At 39.8% G+C, this 21,473-nt stretch overlaps 1 protein-coding gene across 2 annotated transcripts in view; it reads left to right on the forward strand.

The window, feature by feature from the left end:
* Positions 1-21,207, forward strand: part of RAB27A (RAB27A, member RAS oncogene family) — a 77,923-nt gene extending 56,716 nt beyond the window's left edge. For both annotated transcript variants that reach the window (XM_016224931.2, XM_087821377.1), the window contains exons 4-7: positions 38-123; positions 1,873-1,976; positions 10,255-10,378; positions 18,905-21,207. In XM_016224931.2, coding sequence (XP_016080417.1) covers positions 38-123; positions 1,873-1,976; positions 10,255-10,378; positions 18,905-19,103 — 513 coding nt within the window. In that variant the 3' untranslated portion in view covers positions 19,104-21,207. The remainder of the gene's footprint in view (positions 1-37; positions 124-1,872; positions 1,977-10,254; positions 10,379-18,904) is intronic.
* The last annotated feature ends 266 nt before the right edge of the window (positions 21,208-21,473 follow it).

The raw sequence follows: 21,473 nt of genomic DNA on the forward strand, positions 1-21,473 counted from the left end.
CTGGTTTCATAAGTTCTCTTTTATTTTGCTGTTTTAGGTGTACAGAGCCAATGGGCCAGATGGAGCCGTTGGCAGAGGCCAGAGAATCCACCTGCAGTTATGGGACACAGCAGGGCAGGAGAGGTATGAGATCTTCAGTTTTGTGCTCCTTACTGAAGGAAAGGAAAGAACAGCTACACTTTTCATACAGTGACTTGAGCAGGGAAAAGCCAGCTGATTAGTTGATTTGCACCTTGAGAAGACATGCTGCCAAATTAGCAGGAGATTTATCAGTCTGAGTTGATAATGGTGGCTTTCTTTCATACAAGATCAAAGGAGAAACGAATCCTTTTCAAATGGACCAGTTTACTTAAGGATTTTTTTACTTTTCTTCATTTTTTAAAAAAGGCTTGAACACTTTCTCCATTGACTTTTGCTACCTGCTTAGCCACAAAAAAGCTAGAGTTATACAGGGTGGGGTAAAAGTAGGTTTACAGTTTGTATGGGAAAATAATACAATAATTAATAAATAATAATACAAGAATAAATTGTTTTACATACTCACAACTGTAAACCTATTTTTACCAACCTCTGTATGTATTATTCTTACCTGATTGTTGAAACCTAGTAGAAAATCTGATTGGAGTTAACTCATACGATCAGAAGATGCTTGAGTAAAGTAAGTCACATGAAATCTTGATATAAAGTTGCTTTTAGTTAGCTAAGGTTTCTGTTTTTCTTCACAGGTTCCTGGAATGATTTTGTTTGTTTATTAAATTTTTGTTATCGAAAACTTCAGGTATATAGAGAGGATAATATCATGAATTCATGTATTAATTTCCCAGTTTCAACGGTCATGTGGCCTATCTTATTTTATGTTTACATCTCGTTCCTATTCACTCCCTCTCCCAAATCATTTTCAAGCAAATTACAAATATCAGATTATTTCATATGCATCTCTAAAAGATAAGGACTATTTTTGTAAAAACATTTATTAGAAATGTTTAAGAAAACGTAGAAGATTAGATGACAAATTCATACTAGTATTTTCTTCCCTGGAGCCTGTCTGTTGGAGGCTTTGCATAGGGCAAAGTGAGAGGAAACTGACTGTCAGAGGCAGAGGGGAGACAGCAGGATAAAGCCTTGGAAGAGAGAGCACCAAGAAAATAGGGACTGAGCCACTACTACTCCCACCTTAAAGCCAAAGAAATGGTTCATCAGAGATGAGAGATTGAAATCAAAAGGTCTTGAAACACTTTGTAATGTCAGATTAAGCCAAGCTTCACAGCTCAAGGAAAACATACACAGCGAGCATCGTTGTTTGGGTCTAATGAACTCTTAGTTGGACAATAAATTCTTGGGTGAGACTAAAGGATCATGAACTAGTTCTTGTCATACTTGTCCAGCAGGCTGGGTTTTCCAATCACATGGTCTGTTAACACAAACTTATATAAGTGATAAATGACTGTCTTATACACTTTTGGAATATTATCTAATTTATTTTAAATTTTTAAAAATTTATACAGGTTGTTTTTATTTTAAAAGAAAATTTCATATATAATTTGGCATATTTTTAAAGTCTAGATATATTTCAAATATTCTTTCTTGCTCTAGATAGCTATTGATTATATTTTGTAGGATACCTAATATCATTGATTATACTCATAATTTTATACTGTTAAAGTGTCAAAATCACATACTTCACTAAATTTTGTGTAACTAAGAGCTATAATAGGCATGTATAATGTGACGTTATTAGAAACAATGGCAGGTTATTAAGCATCTAATTTATTATTGATGAACTCCTGTGAGAGGCTGAGGGCACTGCTGGCAGCTCTATATTTCAGGAGTGGGGCCGTGGTTTAGGTGACCAATCTGCTTTTATGTTCCTAGGTTTCGGAGCCTGACAACAGCATTCTTCAGAGATGCTATGGGGTTTCTTCTGCTTTTTGATCTGACAAATGAACAAAGTTTCCTTAATGTCAGGAACTGGATAAGTAAGTGTTACTGTCTCCCTGTCTCCTGCTGCCCACAATAAAATGACCTCTCATATTTTATTTTTGTTGTGAAATGATTTGGGAGAAATCCTAGTGCTGTTTGGAATACTCTTTAGCCCTGGCCGGTGTGGCTCAGTTGATTAAGCGTAGTCTCGTGCACCAAGAGGTGACGGGTTTGATTCCCAGTTGGGGCATGTGCTTCGGTTGTGGGCTCAACTCCCAATAGGAGGCTTGCAGGAGGCAGCTGATGGATGTTTCCCTCTCTCTCTCCCTCTCACTTCCTCTTTCTCTAAAATCAATAATAACATATTTTTAAAAATGCTATTTAAAGGAGCAAGGCTGTTACCTTAGGGGCAAAGATAACTAAGATACTCTGCTTTTCCTAGTGATACTAATTTTGATTCATTGAGTATTTCGTGTGCCACAGGTATAAGGCAGTGCTTTCCGTATAATCTCTTAATCAGTTTTCCACAGAGGAGACTCATCCACACTTTATACAGACCTAAAGAGGTTAAACCACTATCTGCTTGCCTTCTGTATGCTGTCAAGTCTTGTACCATCCCAGGACTTAAAACACTACACAGATTACATAGATTGCATACGTACCTTTTGAAGGCGTAATGGATTAGACCCCTGGCTGCATGTCTCTGTGCTTAGAAGCCCCTTCTCTGCTTTTAGGGCCAGGCGTTTGCCAGGAGGATTCTAGAACTGCATTGGCAAAAGTGGTTCCCAGAACAGTGTGTGTGCGTGTGTGTGTGTGTGTGTGTGTGTGTGTGTGTGTGTGTATAAATTTTCATTTTGGCTTTTTGGGAGATCCTAATCTCTTAAATGATCAGTAGTAGCCATTTAAAATCCTGCTGCTTGACCAAATAACACCTTGAAAATGTACATTTTCCTCCATTGGTTGTATTAGTATAAACCTAAAGAATCTATTGGCAAAGGCTGTGATGTTAAATTCTTAACATCCACATCTTTAAAATGAAAACACTTAAAAATTACTTGGTAGTTTGTTATTATTAGCTATGGTTTTAATAGTAGAAAACCTTATTTTTATTTTTAATTTATTATTCTATTATTAACTATATTCCCTATGCTGTACTTTACATCCCCATGACTATTTTCTAACTACCAATTGGTACTTTCTAATCCATTCACCTTTTTCACCCAGCCTCCCCAGCTCCTCCCCTCTGTTAACCAGCAGTCTGTTCTCTGTTTCTATGGGTCTGTTTCTATTTTATTTATTTTACTCTTTAGATTCCACATGTAAGTGAAATCATATGGTATTTGTCTTTCTCTGACTTATTTTACTTAGCATAATACCCTTTAGGTCATCCATGCTGTTGCAAATGGTAAGATTTCATTCTTCTTTTTCACACGCACACACACATGCACACACGCTCACTCACTCCCTACCGGGTATCAAACCTGCAACTGAGGTATGTGCCTTGACCGGGAATTGAACCCACAGCCTTTTGATGCACAGGGTGATGCTCCAACCAACAAAGTCACCTGGCCAGGGGATTTTTCTTGTTTCTTGAGATAGTCTTGTATCGCCATGAATTTCCCTCTTAGGAATGCTTTCACTGGGGCCAATAGATTTTGGGTTATTGTGTTTGCATTTTTACTTGTCTCAAGGTGTATTTTGATTTTTTTTCCTTGATCTTAATGTTGATTCATTCATTGCTTAGTAATATATTATTTAGCCTTCATGTAACTGATTTCTAGTTTCATACTATTGTGGTCAGAGAAGGTGCTTGATATTATTTCAATCTTATTAAGTTTATTGAGACTTGTTTTGTGTCCTAACATGTGATTTATCCTAGAAAATGTTCCATGGGCACTTGAAAAGAATGTATATTCTGCTGCTTTGAGATGAAATGCTCTGAAGATATCAATTAAATCCATCTGATCTAGTGTATCATTTAAGGCCAATATTTTCTTGTTGGTTTTCTTTCAGGAAGATCTATCTATTGATGTCAATGGGTGTGAAAACCCCCTACTGTGACTGCTTTACTGTCACTCTCTCCCTTTATGTCCATCAAGATTTGCTTTATATATTTAGGTGCTCCTAGGTTGGGTGCATAAATCTTTATAAGGGCTCTATCTTCTTGTTGGATTGATCTCTTTATCATTATGTAACGTCCTTCTTTGTCTCTTATTATAGCCTTTGTTTTAAAGTCTAATTTGCCTAATATAAGCATTGCTACCCCACCTTTTTTTTCTTGGTTTCTATTTGCATGAAATACCATTTTTCATTCCTTTATTTTCAGTATGTGTGTGTCTTTCATTCTGAGGTGAGTCACTTATAAACAGCATATATATGGGTCATGTTTTATTATATGTTTAGCTACCCTATGTCTTTTGATTGCAGCATTTAATCTATTTACATTTAAAGTGTTCATTAATAGTTACATATTTATTGCCATTTTATTCTTTATGACTATATTCCTCTTTTCTTTCTTCTTCTTAAAGAAGTGCTTTCAACATTTCTTGTAATAATGGTTTGGCAGTAATGAACTCTTAGCTTTTTCTTGTCTGGGAAGTTCTTTATTTCTCCTTCAATTTTAAATGATAGCCTATCTGGGTAGAGTGGTCTTAGTTGTAGGGGCTTGCTTTTTATCTCTTTGAATTATTTGAGCCAATCCCTTCTGACCTGAAATGTTTCTGTTGAGAAATCAGCTAACAGTCTTATGGGAGTCTCCTTGTATGTAACTAACTGTTTTTCTCTTGTTGCTTTTAAGATGTTCTCTTTGTCTTTAACCTTTGCCATTTTAATTATGATGTGTCTTGGTGTGGGCCGCTTTGGATTTGTCTTGTTTTGAAACTCTCTGTGCTTCCTGGACTTGTGTGTCTTTTTCCTTCACCAGGTTCGGGAAGTTTTCAGTCATTATTTCCTCAAATAGGTTCTTAATCCCTTGTCTCTCTTCTCCTTTTGGAACTCCTATGATGTGGATGTTGTTACACTTTATGTTGTCCCAGAGATCCCTTAAACTATCTTCATTAAACATTTTTTTTTCTCTTTGCTGCTCTGATTGGGTGCTTCTGCTACCTTGTCTTCGAAATCACCGATTTGATTGCCTGCTTCATCTAATATGCTGTTGATCCCTTCTAGTATATTCTTCATTTCACATATTGTAGTTTTCATTTCTGACTAGTTCTTTTTTATGTTTTTTTTAATGTAATTTTTTAATGCTTACTATCATTTTGTTGAAGTCTCAGAGTTCATCTATTCTTTACCTAAGTTTCTTGAGCATCCTTAAAACCATTGTTTTGAACTCTGTATTTGGTAGATTGCATGGTTCTATTTTATTTAGTTGTTTTTTGGGGGGATTTCTCCTGTTCTTTTATTTGGGGCATGTCTCTTTGTTTCCTTATTTTGACAGCATCTTTGTACGTGTTTCTGTTTATTAGGTAGATCTGCTATGTCTGTCTGTCTTGATGATAGGGTGGCCTTATGTAGTAGGTATCCTGTGGGACTCAGAGGCACAGTTTCCCTGATCACCTGAGTTGGGTGATCCAGAAGTGTCCATTGTGTGGGTTATGCGAGCCCTCCTGTTGTAGTTGAGTCTTGATTGCTCTTGGCCCATTCATAAGTGGAACTGACTCTCAGGCTCACTGACTGTAAGAATTGACTTTGACCACAGTGTATGAGCTGTTGTGTGGGGGTTGATCCCACAAAACAGAATTTGCCCCAGCAGGGTCTGGTGCCTGAAGGGACCTCCATTTGGTATGCTGCTTAGGAAGTACTCAGGTCGTGCTCTGATGTGGTCTGAAGTGATGCACTGGTTAGGTTGGTTCTGGGGCCTCTTGGGAGGGACTCTGGTGCAGGTCAATATCAAACACTGCCAGCGACCAGCCCTGGGCTACATGTTAGGAGCTACAATGCAATCTATGGTTGCTAGCTGCCTCTTTTGGGCCTGGGTGCACAAGGAAAAGAAAACTTTATTTTTTAAAATGAGTTTTTAAGTAAGTAATTTATGTAGTGCATTGTGGTTTACAAAGCATTTTTACATAGTTTGTATCTGATTCTCACCCTGTGAGGAAATTTAAGCAGGTGGACACTGAGCCTTAAAGAGTAATAGATTTATTCAAGGACATGGAACTTTTGGCTTTCAATTCAGTGGCCTTTTATACTCTTCCTTAACTAAGCTGATTCACAAAGAATTAAAGAGCTATTTAATACATTAAATATATGTTCCTGAAATTTAGTTATGCTTACAGGGCTTCACTTGTTAAATGCCTGATTGAGTTGCACACTTCATTACTTCCCTTACAGCCGAATGACGGTGATTATTTCTAGTCCCTTATCCCCAGCTCTTGGCCCATCATTCTCTCCTTTGCATCATTGGAACAATTTCTGGTACTTTCTTAAGTCAAGCACTTTATAAGGACTCTTGTTAGATATGTGCCCATAGAATCTTGACACTGAAAAATAATCAACCCACCCCCTTTTCCACAGGTAGACTGGGAAACTGAAACATTAGATAAATCTTGCCCTCCTGGACTTTATATGTTTTAGATAATGAACAAAATTATGCTATGCATGTATTTTTCCCCCCTTATAAAATAAAAGAATCTTTACTGTGTAGGTAGGTAAATAAAACATACATATGGAAGATTTCATATCTTCAATAGATTTCATATCTTCAGTGGAAAGTATTCACCTCTTCTCTAGTCCTGTTTTTTGGTTTGTTTTTTTTTATTGTTCAAGATATTACAGATGTCTCCTTTCTCTGTGTGTGTGTTTTTTTTTTTTTAAAGTATAATGTACAGTGTTTTAGTTGCTAATATCAAATCTTAATTAGGAGTAAAAATTTATTATCTATACATTTTATTTTTCCTCTGCCTGTTAGCATTTTGAGTATTACAGGGATCATTCATTTCTTCTTTTTTATTTAACTTACATAAACTTATGTAACTAATATAATTTATATAAAAATATTTACTTATTTTACTAAATAATAGTTTAAAATATATACATGTATACATATATATGTATGTGTATGCATGTGTATATATCTGTCCATCCATCCATCCATCCACCCATCCACCCAACCACCCACACATACATGGTGCAAACCAGAACAGAGGCAGTGTTGCATTAAACAAGGAGCTGACTCCTGATGGCCAGGGAGAGAAGAGCAGGTGTGCACCCTCCTTCTGCATCTCCAGAGGTGCACTGCAGTCCCTTCTCTCTTGACTCCACATCTCTCCATGCCCTTTTGGGAAGGGGATAAAAGGTTAGCCCCAGTGAGTTTAGGAGACTGAACAGAGAGCTGAAATCTGAAGGGAGTTGGGTAGCGTCATCTTCACTCATGAGCCTTCCTGGAGCTCAGAGAGTAAGGAAATCATGTCTGTAGTCATTCCTTATCCAGTGGCAGCATATTTTGTAAGGAAACTTTAAATTGCCTAAATTTCTAAACTCTTCTGTAGCCTCATATAAATGCTACAAGAGCCCAACAGGTATGTATTTTACATGTTTTGGCCTGTATATTTTTATTCCTATTATTTCCCCTGTCTAAAAAGTCCTCCCCCACACTTCCATTTATTTTAACTGATTAGAAGCCTACTTATTCTTTAATATCTGGCAAAATATGGCCTCCATGAAATTTTCTGGAATAAGTTTAGTTGTATTAAAATTTTTCCTTCCTCTTAACTCCTATTACATCTTGTACTACTTTTGGGGTCCTTACCCCAGACCATCTTGAGTTGTAGTTATTCATGAATATGCCTTTTTCCTTAGTGAGATTTTTAAAAGTATTGATTTGCTTTTTATATAAATAATTCACAGTCTTTATAGAAAAATTAGGAAAAAATAAATAAAAAGAAAAATGACCAATAATCATACTTCCCAGACTCCCCCAAATAAACATCATTACTAGTAATATTTACATAGCACTTTGTTTTTTCTTTATTGTTGAAAGTATTACAGTTGTCCTCCTTTTTCCCCCCCCGTTGAACCCCTCCACCAGGCATCCCCCCGGCACTCCCCCCACAGGTCTTCTCCACATTATTGTCTGTGTCTATAGGTCATGTATATATGCATCTAAGTTCTTTGATTAATCTCTCTCCCCACTCACTCCCCACCCCCACCTTCCCTCTGAAATTTATCTGACTTACATAGCACTTCTAAATGCTTTAACATATTAACTTAGTGGTTGTCAAATGTGAGTGTGGATCTGGATCACCCACAGGGCTTGTTAAAACACAGATTCTGGCCCTGGCTGGTAGCTCAGTTGGTTAGAGCGTTGCCCTGATACACCAAGGTTTTGAGTTAGATCCCTGGTCAGGGCATGTACAAGAATCAACCAATGAATGGATAAATGAGTGGAACAACAAATTGATGTTTCTCTCTCTCTATCTTACTCTCTCTCTCTAAAATAAATAAAAACAATACTCTCCACCCCCCACCCCACCCCCACCCCCCCGCTACACATGCACACAGATTCTGGGCCCTGTCCTGAGAGTTCTTGATTTAGTAGATGTGGGTTGGGACCTGAGAATTTGTGTTTCTAACAAGTTCTTAGGCCACTGGTCCATGGATCTTACCTGAAGAATCGCTGAATTAAATAATTCAATCCTCACTTTAACCCTATGAAGTAAGCACCATTATTATTGGCATTTACATATGGGGAAACTGAAACAAAGAGAAATGAGTTCCCAGGGTGGCACAGCTAGTAAATGGCAGAGCCAGGATTCAATCTTAGACACACTGGATCCTGAGTTCATGCTTTTAACCATGATACTGAACATGTAAGGTGTTAACAGAGCACAGAGTCACTCTGGAATGAGAAAGGCTTCGCAGCAGAGGTAGCTGAGAAGCAAGTCTTAAAGGAAGGGTGGGGAGTGCCTGAAGGAAGGTTTTGGTTGGGTAGTCAAGGGTGTGGGGACAGCATGTGTAACAGCCTAGAGGAAAGAAAGGGCATGGCAGTCATTGGGAAATACTCAGTTTGTTCTTGCCTGTATAGTTCTTGTTTTCCTGTCTGTCCCTTGAGGGCAAAGGTCATTGTTCTGAAATTCTACACCAAGTATCAGGCCAAAGTTAACGCTCAGTAAATGCCACCTTGACTTTCTCTTGATAAGATAAAATGAACTTGATTTCCTAATGAGGAACTAAAATGTCAACACTTTTCTGGTTAACCATGTAGAAAATAAATTAGGCCATAAACTTTGTGAAAGTTTGGGCTGCTTTAATTTCATTATGGGATGTAACAAGTAAGAAATAAGACTTTGTTTTCCTTCTTCGGGAGATTAAGCTATTTAGTTTAATGAAGCTCTTTGTTTGATTTAATTGCTTTTGAAAATTATGCCTGCCTCACTTCTATCCCCCAGACCTCCCCCACATCTCCCTGTGGTCCACTCTAGCTGGAAAGGGAACTCTGGGAAATGTCAGTCAACCTAGGCAAGTTGACATGCTACAAAGCCACCACGGCTGGGGGTCTGGACAGTGGTATCTTTTCAAAGCTCTCCACATGATTTTCCAGCACAGTGGTTGAGAACCACCCCCTGAGATGACAAAACCCCACAGGCAGTTCTGATATGGCCCCTTTCTCCTGGGAGAGGCAGCCCTGTAATGCAGTGGGAGGGGTCAGATACCTTGGAGAGCACAGTGTTGAAGCTGGGAGATGTGTTGCAAGGGGGTCAGGGGGAAGTGAGTGATGAAGCAATGGTTCTCAGGTGAAAAGAAACAAATACTGTGGAATAAGAATCGTAGGTAGTCTCCTGCTTTTCTTGGTTCTGGGCACTGAACCACTGACTGTTTATTCTGGGTTTTCTCTCTTCATTTAATCCCATGTCTTGTTTTCAATGTTTTGATTGTGCCTTAAAATAATAGAAGAATGTGGAAAGCATTTCAGAAAGAAATGGGTTAGCTTATGGGAAGACAACTCTTTTAAAATTGTGATGGCTGTGGAGAGAAAATATGTGAAAAACAGTTTTAAGATTAGCAATAAGCACTAGGAAAGACTGCCACCTGTTGTGTGTGTGCGCGCACGCCTGTGCATGCACACAGACACATGCACACTTTTGGAGGGGAAGCTTTTCCATTCCTCTCTGATATACATAAGCTGGGGTATGTGTTTAAGGACAGTAGTTTTACATCCCTGCCTCATCCATTCAGTTTGACAGGTTAGGGCACTGATGCTTTGAAAGCGCTATATCAGTTCCTATATCTGTATATCCATTTATGGTTTTCAGAGCACTTTTGCACATATTCTCCATCGATCACACCCTTTCATTACTGTTCTCCTTTAATTTTCTTATCTTCTTATATTAACAGGCCAGCTACAAATGCATGCATATTGCGAAAACCCAGATATAGTGTTATGTGGAAATAAGAGTGACCTGGAAGACCAGAGAGCAGTGAAAGAGGAGGAAGCCAGAGGACTTGCCGAGAAATATGGGTGAGTATTTTTGTGGAGAAACCTAGAGAAAAGATTTCTAAGTTAAACATTAGCACATGACTAGATAACAAAAAAGATAAAAGCAGAAAAATAAAAACGAAACACTCAGGTATACGCCTTGGGAGGTGTCAAATACCTACTTTGTATATTAATATTATATAATTTGGGAACCATAGAGAAAGCCTTGGGGGAAGGCCTTTGTTCAGTTCTCCCATCCCATTTTCTCAATCTCTTGGTGTTTGAAGAAAGACAACTTTGAGAGCAAATGTCCTAATTTTGCAAGGTCTCCTTTACGAGATGCCAGTAGGAGACCCCCGGGATAAGGAAATCTCCTGTGTTCAGCAAGGAAATGTCAGAGCCAGTTCACAGGCCGCTGTAGAGAGCTCAGCATACAGGCCTTGCTGGCCTGGACATGCCTGTGCTGCGAGAGGCGTGCGAGGATCCCCAGCAGGCTGTGTTTTTGCGGTGGGGAATCAACTACATGCTGTCTTCATCCTTGCGCTGGGAAGAGAATCATATAGCGGCAGTATTAATTGCACATGAAAGGAGGGGCCAGCCACTTATTATTAAACTGTCCAGGGCACTTCTACAAAGAAATTTGTACTTTATTTTTTTCTACCTCTGCTCCAATGAGAACTCAAATGTGTGTGTGTGAATTGCCCTTCCTATAAGCAGGAGGCAGCAATGGGGCTGAGAAGGAAGGGGTGGGGGAGAGAGGGGGATGTGTGGTGTGGAGTGCTGTGGTATATGGGGTGTTACCTGGCTAGTGGCCTTGGTTGTTAGAATCCAAGGAGGCCCTTTCCCTTTTCATTGTATGACCACTGCTGTGCTGTGTATGACCTTGGGATGATGGAGGTTCAGAAACCACCCGAGGATACGGTTCACTTTGGGAAGAGAGTGGAAAGAAGCCAGAGGCTGCAGAGCTTTGAATGCCAAGTAAGGAGAGTAGAACTGGTTTCCTGGGGGACAGGGAGTTGCTGAGAGCCTTTAAACACAGGGGTGTTATGAGCACTTTCCCAGATCAGTCCAGGGGCGTGGGTAGGACGGAATAGAAGTTAGAAAGACTGGAGACAGGGAGATTGCAGTGATCTTTGAAGTGGGTAGTGGCTGGATTTGTGGAAAAGAGAAAGGACTAACTCAGAGAAAATACATAGGGTGGGGCAGAGCAAGATTTAAATCTTTCTCAAGTCCAGCTCACCAGGAAGGGGCTGGTTCCCATCAACTGTGCTGGCTCACTCGGGTAAGGATTTGCAGTGAGATGGGAGGTTTTCACTCAAGGGTAGGTGGTGGTGAACCATGTTAGAGCACCTGGGGAGTTTTTAGCAAATACTCATGTTCGGGGCCTCACCTCTGAGCTTCTGCTATAATTGGTCTGGAGTGGTTTATCAGGCAGGCTTCCGGTGAATAAACATACTTATGTACAAAGGGATTTGACTTGACGCTCTTGTGGGAGCTGGGCAGTCTCTCTGTAAGGTGTTGTTTTGAATCTGATGCTGAAGCTTGAAGTCCACAGGACAGGCAGTCAGGAAGGGAAGCTGGGTCTAAAGTGGGAGAGAGCAAGAAGCAGCTGAGACCCACACTGAGGGCCGAGCCCTGTGTCAGCCACTGCTGCCCCGGACCTGGATGGCGTGGGTGTCCTGCAGCAGCCAGGCCCTTCTGGCAGAGCTAACCACGCACACCTGGCCCGGGAGTGGAGCAGCGAAGGACGCCCTAGGCGGAGATGGAGCAGGTGCAGATCTGGCTGCTGGCTTATGCCAACCAGATGAGCCAGTAGATAAGCGACAACGTAGAGAGCTACGGAATGCCTTCTGCCTCACTTCTAAACCCCAGACCTCCCCCACATCTCCCTGTGGGCCACCCTAGCTGGAAAGGGAACTCTGGGAAATGTCGGTCAACCTAGGAAAGTTGACATGCTACAAAGCCACCAAGGCTGGGGGCCTGGACAGTGGTATCTTTTCAAAGCTCTCCACATGATTTTCCAGCACAGTGGTTGAGAACCACCCCGAGATGACAAACCCCCAGAGGCAGTTCTGATATGGCCCCTTCCTCCGGGAGAGGCAGCCCTGTAATGCAGCGGGAGGGGTCAGATACCTTGGAGAGCACAGTGTTGAAGCTGGGAGCTGTGTCGCAATGGGGTCAGGGGGAAGTGAGTGATGAAGCAACGGAGACCACTGACCTAGATCATGCTTTTGAGAAGTGTGTTAGTAAAGCAGAAAGAACAAAAACTAGGGCAGCCAGTGGAATTAGCTGCATCAAACAAGTATATTCTCAAGCACTGGGTAAGAGTCAGGATTGACTTCCTCCTGCTCTGGGCTTCTTCAGCCCTTTGCTTGTTTTCTTGGTTCTCAGGATTCCACATTCTGCCTGAGCCTACAGTTGCCTTCTGACTATATGGGGAATCTGGGGATTCAGGGATTGTTTTTCATCTGTGCTCAGATCACGGGTTTGAGGAGTATTTTAAAGAGAGAGGCTCAATTTAAAATTTCTGGATTGAGTTAAAATGAGGAGAGATGGGATTAGCAAATAAGGTAATTGAAACTGTTGGAGAATAATGAAAGGAATGGAAACAGAATTCCCTTAAGATTTAGGAAAGAGCCTGGCCGGCATGGCTCAGCAGTTGAGCATGGACCCATGAACCCGGAGATAGAGGTTTGATTCCGGGTCAGGGCACGTGCCCGGGTTGCGGGCTTGATCCCTGGTAGGGGGCGTGCAGGAGGCAGCTGATCAGTGACTCTCTCTCATCAGTGTTTCTATCACTATCCCCCTTTCCCTTCCTCTCTCTGAAATCAATAAAAACATATTAAGCCCTAGCTGTTTGCTCAGTGGTTAGAGCATTGGCCGCAGACTGAAGGGTCCCTGGTTTGATTCTGATCCACACCGTGTACCTTGGTTGCAGGCTCAATCCCCAGCCCTGACCACAGTCGTGCACGGGAGACAACCGATTGATGTGTCTCTCACGTCGATGTTTCTCGCTCTCTCTCTCTTCCTTCCACTCTCTCTGAAAAGCAATAGAAAAAGTATCCTCTGGTGAGGGTTAAAAAAATAAAATAAAAATTGAGATATATTTGACATATAATATTGTATTAGTTTTAGGTGTACCATATAATAAATTGATATGTGTACGTGTTGCAAAATGATTATCAAAATAAGTTTAATTCACATCTATCACCACATATAGCTACAATTTTTTTTCTTGTGATGAGAACTTTTAAGGTTTATACTTTTAGGGGCAGCAAATTTAAAACAACTTGTTTTCCTATGAAGGCTGTTGGCTATTGATGAGGAAGGTGCTTAGGAGTTTCTGGAATAAAGGATGAGTTGGAAACATTTATCTACAACATTAATAATATGAGTACAGACCATTTTTGGAGTTTCAAGTGGCTTAGCTCAGCAGAATGCTCTGTGTCTTTCTAGTCTGAACTAGATGAAATGGGGTATGAATAGCTTGATCTCTAGTAGTTTGGATGCTTTGCAAATTGGATGACATCCTTTATTCAAGAAATAAATTAATGATATATCATTGGGCATGTTTTAAAACTACACATATAAACTGCAACTAAACACACAAGAAATTTCCAGATCTCCACACAAGTCAGTGCAAGATCTAGATTTCATTTGGCACAATCTCCCAGGCTGAAACAGTCCATATACCAGTCCTTTACTGCAGCGATTTTCAACCGATGTGCTGCAAGAATTTTTAAAACATGCAATACCTGACTATTTAGTCAGGGGCACTGACCCCTTTTCCCTTAGATTGTCAAATAAAAAATGACAACAACCAATATAACAATAGCTGTCCAGTATAAATGCCCTATCTTGAACCATAAATATATAGGTCATATAATAGAGTTGCATCTTATTGGTCACGTCACATGATAAGGGTGTGTCTGATTGGTTAATTCTTGGTACCAGATATCTTCATATACAAGTATAGGCACCTGATTTTTTAAAAAGTCGCTTTGCAGCAAAAGAGTAGGTAATCACTACTATTATTATTTTTTTGTGTAAATCAGTCAAAATCATACCATTTTTTTGTCACGGTGGCAAAAAATATATATTTTTTGGTGTGCTGCAGAATTTTAGTAATTAGTTTATATGTGCCATGAGATGAGAAAGGTTGGAAATCACTGCTGCACTGTAATAACTTGTTCATTTAGCACCCAACAGACTATGGAAAGTAGTGAGACTCACTTCCTACTTTAGTGAAAAATTTCTCCATAATTTCTGATCCTCATGTGAGCCAAATATCTAGAACCATTTGGGAGAAGCATCAAATACACTTGCTTTTATTCCTGACAAATTCTAACTGGGACCTTGGATCTTCTAGTGTTTTTGGAAATAAATAATAGAAAAGCAACCAGCTGGATGTGGATCCTGAACTATGGCATGAGTTGGATATATAGATATCTTAGTGAAAAACCGCAGATGATGCCGCCCCTCATTGATTTGAAGCTGTTTGTCATTTTGCTTATTTTATTTTTAAATTTGTGATTCATCTATTTTTTAAAAGCACACTAGATTGGTGTTCTGCATGTGTTCCAAATGGCCATTAAGTGATTATTTACAGATTGGTATCACCATTAGCTGCACAGAATTTTTTTTCAAAGGGTTGGAGATACTGCTCCATGGTAATGCTACATTAGCGCCACCATGTGGAGAGAAGGAACAATACTGCTCTTTCTATGCTTTCTATGGTTAAAAAAAGAACAGTTGATCCTCTTGAATTTAAGATGACTAAACTTTTGCCTAGCATATTTTAGGGAAATCAGGACATTATTTTTAGAGAAAACATCATTAGATGAACTTTTATCGAGCACTTGCTGAATGCTAGGCTTGTGCTAAGCCTTTTACATGTATTATCTCCTTTCCTCCTTACTGTAACCCCATGAGCCACAGTTAACCCTCTTTATAGATACAGAAAAGTGTTCAGATAAAGCACCCCAAATGCCTCCTAAAAGTGAACAAGAAGATATGGACAGCCCCATCTGGTTTGGCTCATGCTTAGAGCGTTGGCCCATGGACTAAAGGATCCTGGCTTTGATTCCGGCCAAGGGCTAGTTCCTTGGTTGCAGGATGGATCCCTGGCCCCTGTCGGGGTGGGTGTGGGAGGCAACCAACTGATGTCTCTCTCTCACATCAATGTTTCTCTCTCTCTCTCCTCTGTCTCCCTTCCATTCTCTCTGAAAAGCAATGGAAAAAATGTCCTTGGGTAAGGATTTAAAAAAAAAGATATGGACATAAAAATATTACTAACTCCATCTACTAGACCCTTAAGACAAGCTGAACAGTCCAACTTTCAAACGTAAGCACAAGGCACATCTCTGTCAGATTCCAGTCTAAGTGCTTTACATGTCAACTCACTTAATCCTTATAGGGAGATCATAATCTTATCTAGTTTTACAGATGAAGCAGCTGAGGCACAGAGATGAGTAGCTTGCCAGTGTTACCCAGTTGGTAACAAGTGGTACTAGATTTGCATCCAGGAAGCCTGGCTCTAGAGGTTATGGCTCCTGACCATTGTTCAAATTGTCTGTAATTTCCATGCATAGATATTCTAGTTTTTAAAAGTACTTTCAACTATGTTTTCTCATTTATGCCTTCAAAATGACTGTGAGGTAATTAATGTCCAGGAGCCGAAAGGGAAGAAACCATGGAAAGTAGAAAGAGCTTAACGAGATTCAGTTGAGGTATTCAGCGAGTTGGAGGACTTTAGAGTTGCAAAGATACTTGTAATTGAATTTGTGGAAATTTTAAAAATTAGATGTACACTATTATGACTAGTATTTACAAGAAAGTTTACTATTTCACTACTTTAAATTTTATTTTCAATTTCAGCCCATTATTCTTGGAGGAAGGGATTCGTTTTTCAGTTGCCTTTCCGTGAAACAGTATATTTCTAAACGGTAGTAGAGTGATCAAGCCTTCCCCTTAAGTATGAGAAATGTTCTGTAGACATTAAATGATTCTTCATGGGTATAACTGAGAAAGAGCATAATGAAGAAAATGTAAGTATTTACGTTTTGAGAATTCTCAATCCAAAATTCAATTTCTGTAACAATGGCAGCATCACAAACTATTCCTGGGACTTAGCTCAATAACATCATAATAGTTATTTATAGAGTTCCCATAAAGGATATCCTCTTAATATTTGGTAATCAAATGTTGCATGAGGCCAGGGGGTGTAGAAAAAACACATTATCTTCAGTTTGTGGATAAGGCGACTGATAAAAAGGGAGGAAAAATGACTCAGTAACCAAAGTGGTAGACAGGCAGGAGGTTCAAAAACCACTAAGACCATGTAGTTTGCCCGGCAGACCCTTGTCTGATTGAGATATTTTAGAGTCAGCATAGAAGGGCTGTCAACATGCCTGGCAGAATCAGTGGAGCAACCATGTCTTGCAAGACTCACAGATGGGTAGATAAATGCTCAAATGAAATCATAGTTTCTTAACTAGTTTTTAGAAGCTATACTAAAATGGAAGAGAACTGCAGAGGTCAAGTTGCAGATCCTATAGGAAGTATGCAGGTAAGACGGTGCCTTGGGCGATCACAGTGGAGGAACAGCCTTTCATCTCTACACATGGACACTCTAACCTGCTTCTTAGTGACATAAGAAGCAGAACAGTTCTGCAAAGATCTGTAAAAGTGCAAAGAAGATTTTAAAAAAAGCTCTCATGTGGAAGCTACTTCTAGCCAAGAAATAATACAAGAGTAACTGAAATTGTAACCAGTCACTGATAGGTAGGGTTAACATGCTAGGAGAATACAGGAAAACAAAGATATTCTTTAAGAAAAGTAATAGTGGAGGATTTTAAAGTCCCTCTAAAGGTAAGAAATACTTTACTGAATTCAATGGCAGGGCTCCCTGAGGTGCTCAGACCATTTTCTTTTGGAGTCTTTTGACATGAGAGCATTTTGGTAAAATTCCTTACTAAGTGGTAGAAATGAAATCAACAGTTTGAGGAGATACAAATCTATTACTGTTTTCATGGCTTTATTGAAAAGCAGGAAGAATCTGGCATTTGATTAATCCTGTTATAAAGATTAATTCAATGTATCAGTTAATCCTGTGGTAAAGACTAATTCAATGTCTAAAGGATGGCCACCAAGAGATTATGTGAAAAGCAGCCTTATAGTTTTGGAACAGTGCTTTGTGAGTTACTTAAAAAAACGATACATACACCACAGGTCTTTGGATAACAAAACAAACATACTTCAGATTGATATCCTTGAGGAACTCAGTCTGAGATGCAGAATTCAGAGGCCTTCAAGTGGATGGTCAGGAATACCACCTGGAGTGACAAGCAGTAAAGTGTTTGGCAAACATAGCCAGTGACCTCTAGTTTCTCTCTAATGACAGTTTTCCTCCCACACGTGCAGCAAGTAAATGAGATGTATCTTTTTTGGAAGTCCCCATGTAATGTATGTAAGTTTGGAACCAGTAGAGCATATGGCTACATTGGTTACACTGGAATCAAACAGCTGTGGCTTCCTCTACTAGCTCTGTCCTTTCTAGCATTGTGAAATTGGGCAAGTTACTTCGTCTTTCTGAGGCACAGTTTAATCATCTGTAAAATGAGAATAAAATTTGTTAGAAGTGCCCTCGCCGGTGTTGCTCAGAGCGTCGACCTGCACACCAGAGGGTTGTGGGTTGGGTTGTGGGTTCGATTCCTGGCCAAGGGCACGTACTGGGGTTGCAGGCCCGATCACTGCCAGGGCACGTGTGGGAGGCAACCAATGGATGTGTCTCTCTCAGACTGATGTTTCTCTCTCTCTCCCCCCCCTCCCTTCCACTCGCTAAAATCAATGGAAAAAATATCCTCAGAAACTTTCAGAAGTTTTACATCTCTATTAGGAATGCAGTGTCAATTATTTTATTGTCTTTTTCACGAATACAATAAAATAAGTATTATATACTTATAAGAGTATTTTTATTGATTTTTAGAGCGAGAGAAAGGGAGAGAGAGAGAGAAACATCGATATGAGAGCACAACATTGATCGGCTGCCTCCTGCACACCCCCACCCAGAATGTGCCCTGATGGGGAATCTCATTGGCAACCTTCTGGTGCATGGGAAGATGTCCAGCCAACTGAGCCACACCTTCCAGGGCAGTCTTTTTCACTTGTGTTTTTTTTTAAAAATCCTCATCCGAGGATACTTTTTCCATTGCTTTTCAGAGAGTGGAAGGGAGAGACACACAGAGAGAGAAACATCGATGTGAGAGACACACATCAATTGGTTGCCTCCCGCATGAGCCCCAACTAGGGCCGGGGATGGAGCCTGCAACCAAGGTACATGACCTTGGCTAGAATCGAACCCCCAACCCTTAAGTCTGTAGTCCGATGCTCTAACCACGGAGCCAGACCGGCTAGGGCTCTTTTTCACTTTTCAACGTACCCCATGGTAGTAAAATGCTTTCATTGCCTTGCATATTTGACCTCTGTTTTGTAAGTTGAATTATCAAGGGCAAAGCTCACTGTCCTTTCCCTTTACAAGTCGTTACCTGAGTTGTCTCTGTCTTCCAGCATCCCCTACTTTGAAACTAGCGCTGCCAACGGGACAAATATAAGCGAAGCCATTGAGACGCTCCTGGACCTGATAATGAAGCGAATGGAGCGCTGTGTGGACAAGTCCTGGATCCCTGAAGGAGTGGTGCGGCCCAGTGGCCACGCCTCTACAGAGCAGTTAACTGAAGGAAAGCCCAAGGGGACATGTGGCTGTTGAGAAGTCAAGTGAGCTACACACTCATTTAAGTGGCTGGTGTCTGTAATCTTCTCCATGGGTGATACATGGCACAGAGAGAGATTAGCCGGCATTGTGTACACACTCCTTCTCACCATCCCAATTAGACCAATCAATAAAGCATCCAGTTTTAAAATCAATTTGCTGCAGCCTTTTAAATATTTCTTTAAAGATTCAGCCTGAGAGAAGAAATATTGCACATAGCCAAACGTGCCTTATAAAACCTTAGCCAATGGCGGTAGACCATTCAAGGATTCAGGATTTCGTAGCCACAGAAGAGTGCATTTATTAGGAAGAATGACTGAAGATGTCATCACCTGCCTTAACATAGATTGGCCCAGCGTCTCACATTCGAGATCTTAGATGCAGTCATAAAACTATCAGTCTTTAACCCAAATGAAAATATCTTACTTGTACTGTAGATGACTTTCTAAAATGCCATCTAAACCACTTGAGTATTAAACAAGAATATACATAAACATTGGTTCAGGGTCCTCAAATATTAATCTATGTAAGCATTCTCTTTAAAATGAATATAGACAAATTATCACCTTATCTATAGACCCTGGATAAACTGTATGTACTCACTGTGCCCCTTGTTTGTGGGAAAGGGATTGGGGGTGAGCGCAGGAGCAACTGAAGTGGGGCTTCCTTCCTGGTGGGGCTGCCGTATTCCCCTTGCTCTGGAGGTTTGATTGAAGGGTCAGGGAACTAGATTTTCATGGCTTTCTAGTTCACTGTGATCTTTGCATTTATATTTGGCCTACACGCTGGCCACATCTGAACATAGCTGGTGCTTATGCTGAGGTTACTTGTAATACGTAAATATTTAGCTTCTTTTTCTACATATTTATAATGTTGGTCTGAAGTTCTTCAGGCTTTACTTTCAAATAGCAGGTGAACTGCTCATCTTCTGTCTTCACCATCAGGCTGCCCTGCATTGTTGATATTTGGAACTTGTTTTATTTTTACATTGGTGGAATTGGAGGAATTAGTTATTCTGTAAAATGTCTGTTTGCTATTTAGTGGAAGACAGATGTTCGTATGTAAGCAGTTAACAATTGTACACTAGCTCAATATAAGAAAAACAAAGTGTTCTATAGTCTGCCTTTTTCATTGAGATCATGGGCACCTGTACTTGCTGGGTCTTGCCAAGGTCATGTATTCTTCTATGTTGCCAAAGTGTCTTCATGTCAAATTAACAGTGGTTTTCAGATACGCTTCATGGCACTTTATTAAGGTCAGAGGGGAAAATTCTTATTAAAGTGGTTTCAATAGAGTAAAATTTCCCAAAAGCTTAATAGCTATTTAGGAAGAAATACATTATAATTTAAATAAAGAATAAAAATAAATGCATTTTGTAGTGGCAAATGTTTGGCAGAAGTGTAATCACAAAAAATACAACTTTTATGGAAAATAATTGCTATTACATGATGATTTTCAAATGGCTTTTTGTTGAGTACCTATCCTGTGTTTTTTTTGCCACTGCCTTTCCACAACTCGCTTAAAAAAACTTAGCTTTGGTTACTAAGATGTTATGTATTTCTATCCTTAAAATGAGAACTTCTTTTGAATCCTAAAGAGGTCACTGTGTCCTTTGCCTTTGGATTGTATATTCTAGTGAGGAAAAGATTCACACTCTTCCAGCGCAGAGTCATAGTCACAAGTGTTGCCCTCTCAAGTTGCCGTAAGATGTCAGTGGAGTAAATCATATTTTTACATCTGCATATCAGGGAACATTTTATATGGTGTATTTGTGTAGTTAAAAAGAAGACAATTTTGTATGTTTCCATTTTTCAAGAACCAAATGAGCAATTATTAGCTACAGATCCCATTGGCCTTAAATGTAATATATGATTAAATGTGTATACACGATATAGTGCACATACACGAAACCATCTTGAATTATTGAAATAAATAACCTGTATTCTCTTTGGAAATCCTTTGTTTAAATTTGTTATTGAAGTGCCATATTTTTGTGAGCCAATGTATTTTTCTATTTATAAGTCTGTGTAAAAATTAAGTGTATCTCCAGTGAATGTTGTGTGAATTGAACTTATAATAAAATAGTGGTCTAGTCTCTCAAGTTTGTATGTGAACATAACTTCATTTCCTATCACACTGTTTCAAACCAGAGGTCATAATACTAAAGGAAACCAAATCCAGGGACACAATTCTATCAGGTCCTTGATGAGGGGCCCCCCAAGATAATATATTCTGGAGAAAGTAATCCAAATATGCTATTATCAAACATTTGTGGAGCACCTACAGTGTGGAAAGTGTTGTCCTAGCCAGTCTCAGATGAACTAAACAAGAATGTTAAGGGCCCAAACCAAGACCGAGTCTGAGAGA

This window comes from Miniopterus natalensis, chromosome 1, assembly GCF_054644295.1.
Source record: "Miniopterus natalensis isolate mMinNat1 chromosome 1, mMinNat1.hap1, whole genome shotgun sequence".
NCBI classification, from domain to species: Eukaryota; Metazoa; Chordata; class Mammalia; order Chiroptera; family Miniopteridae; genus Miniopterus; species Miniopterus natalensis.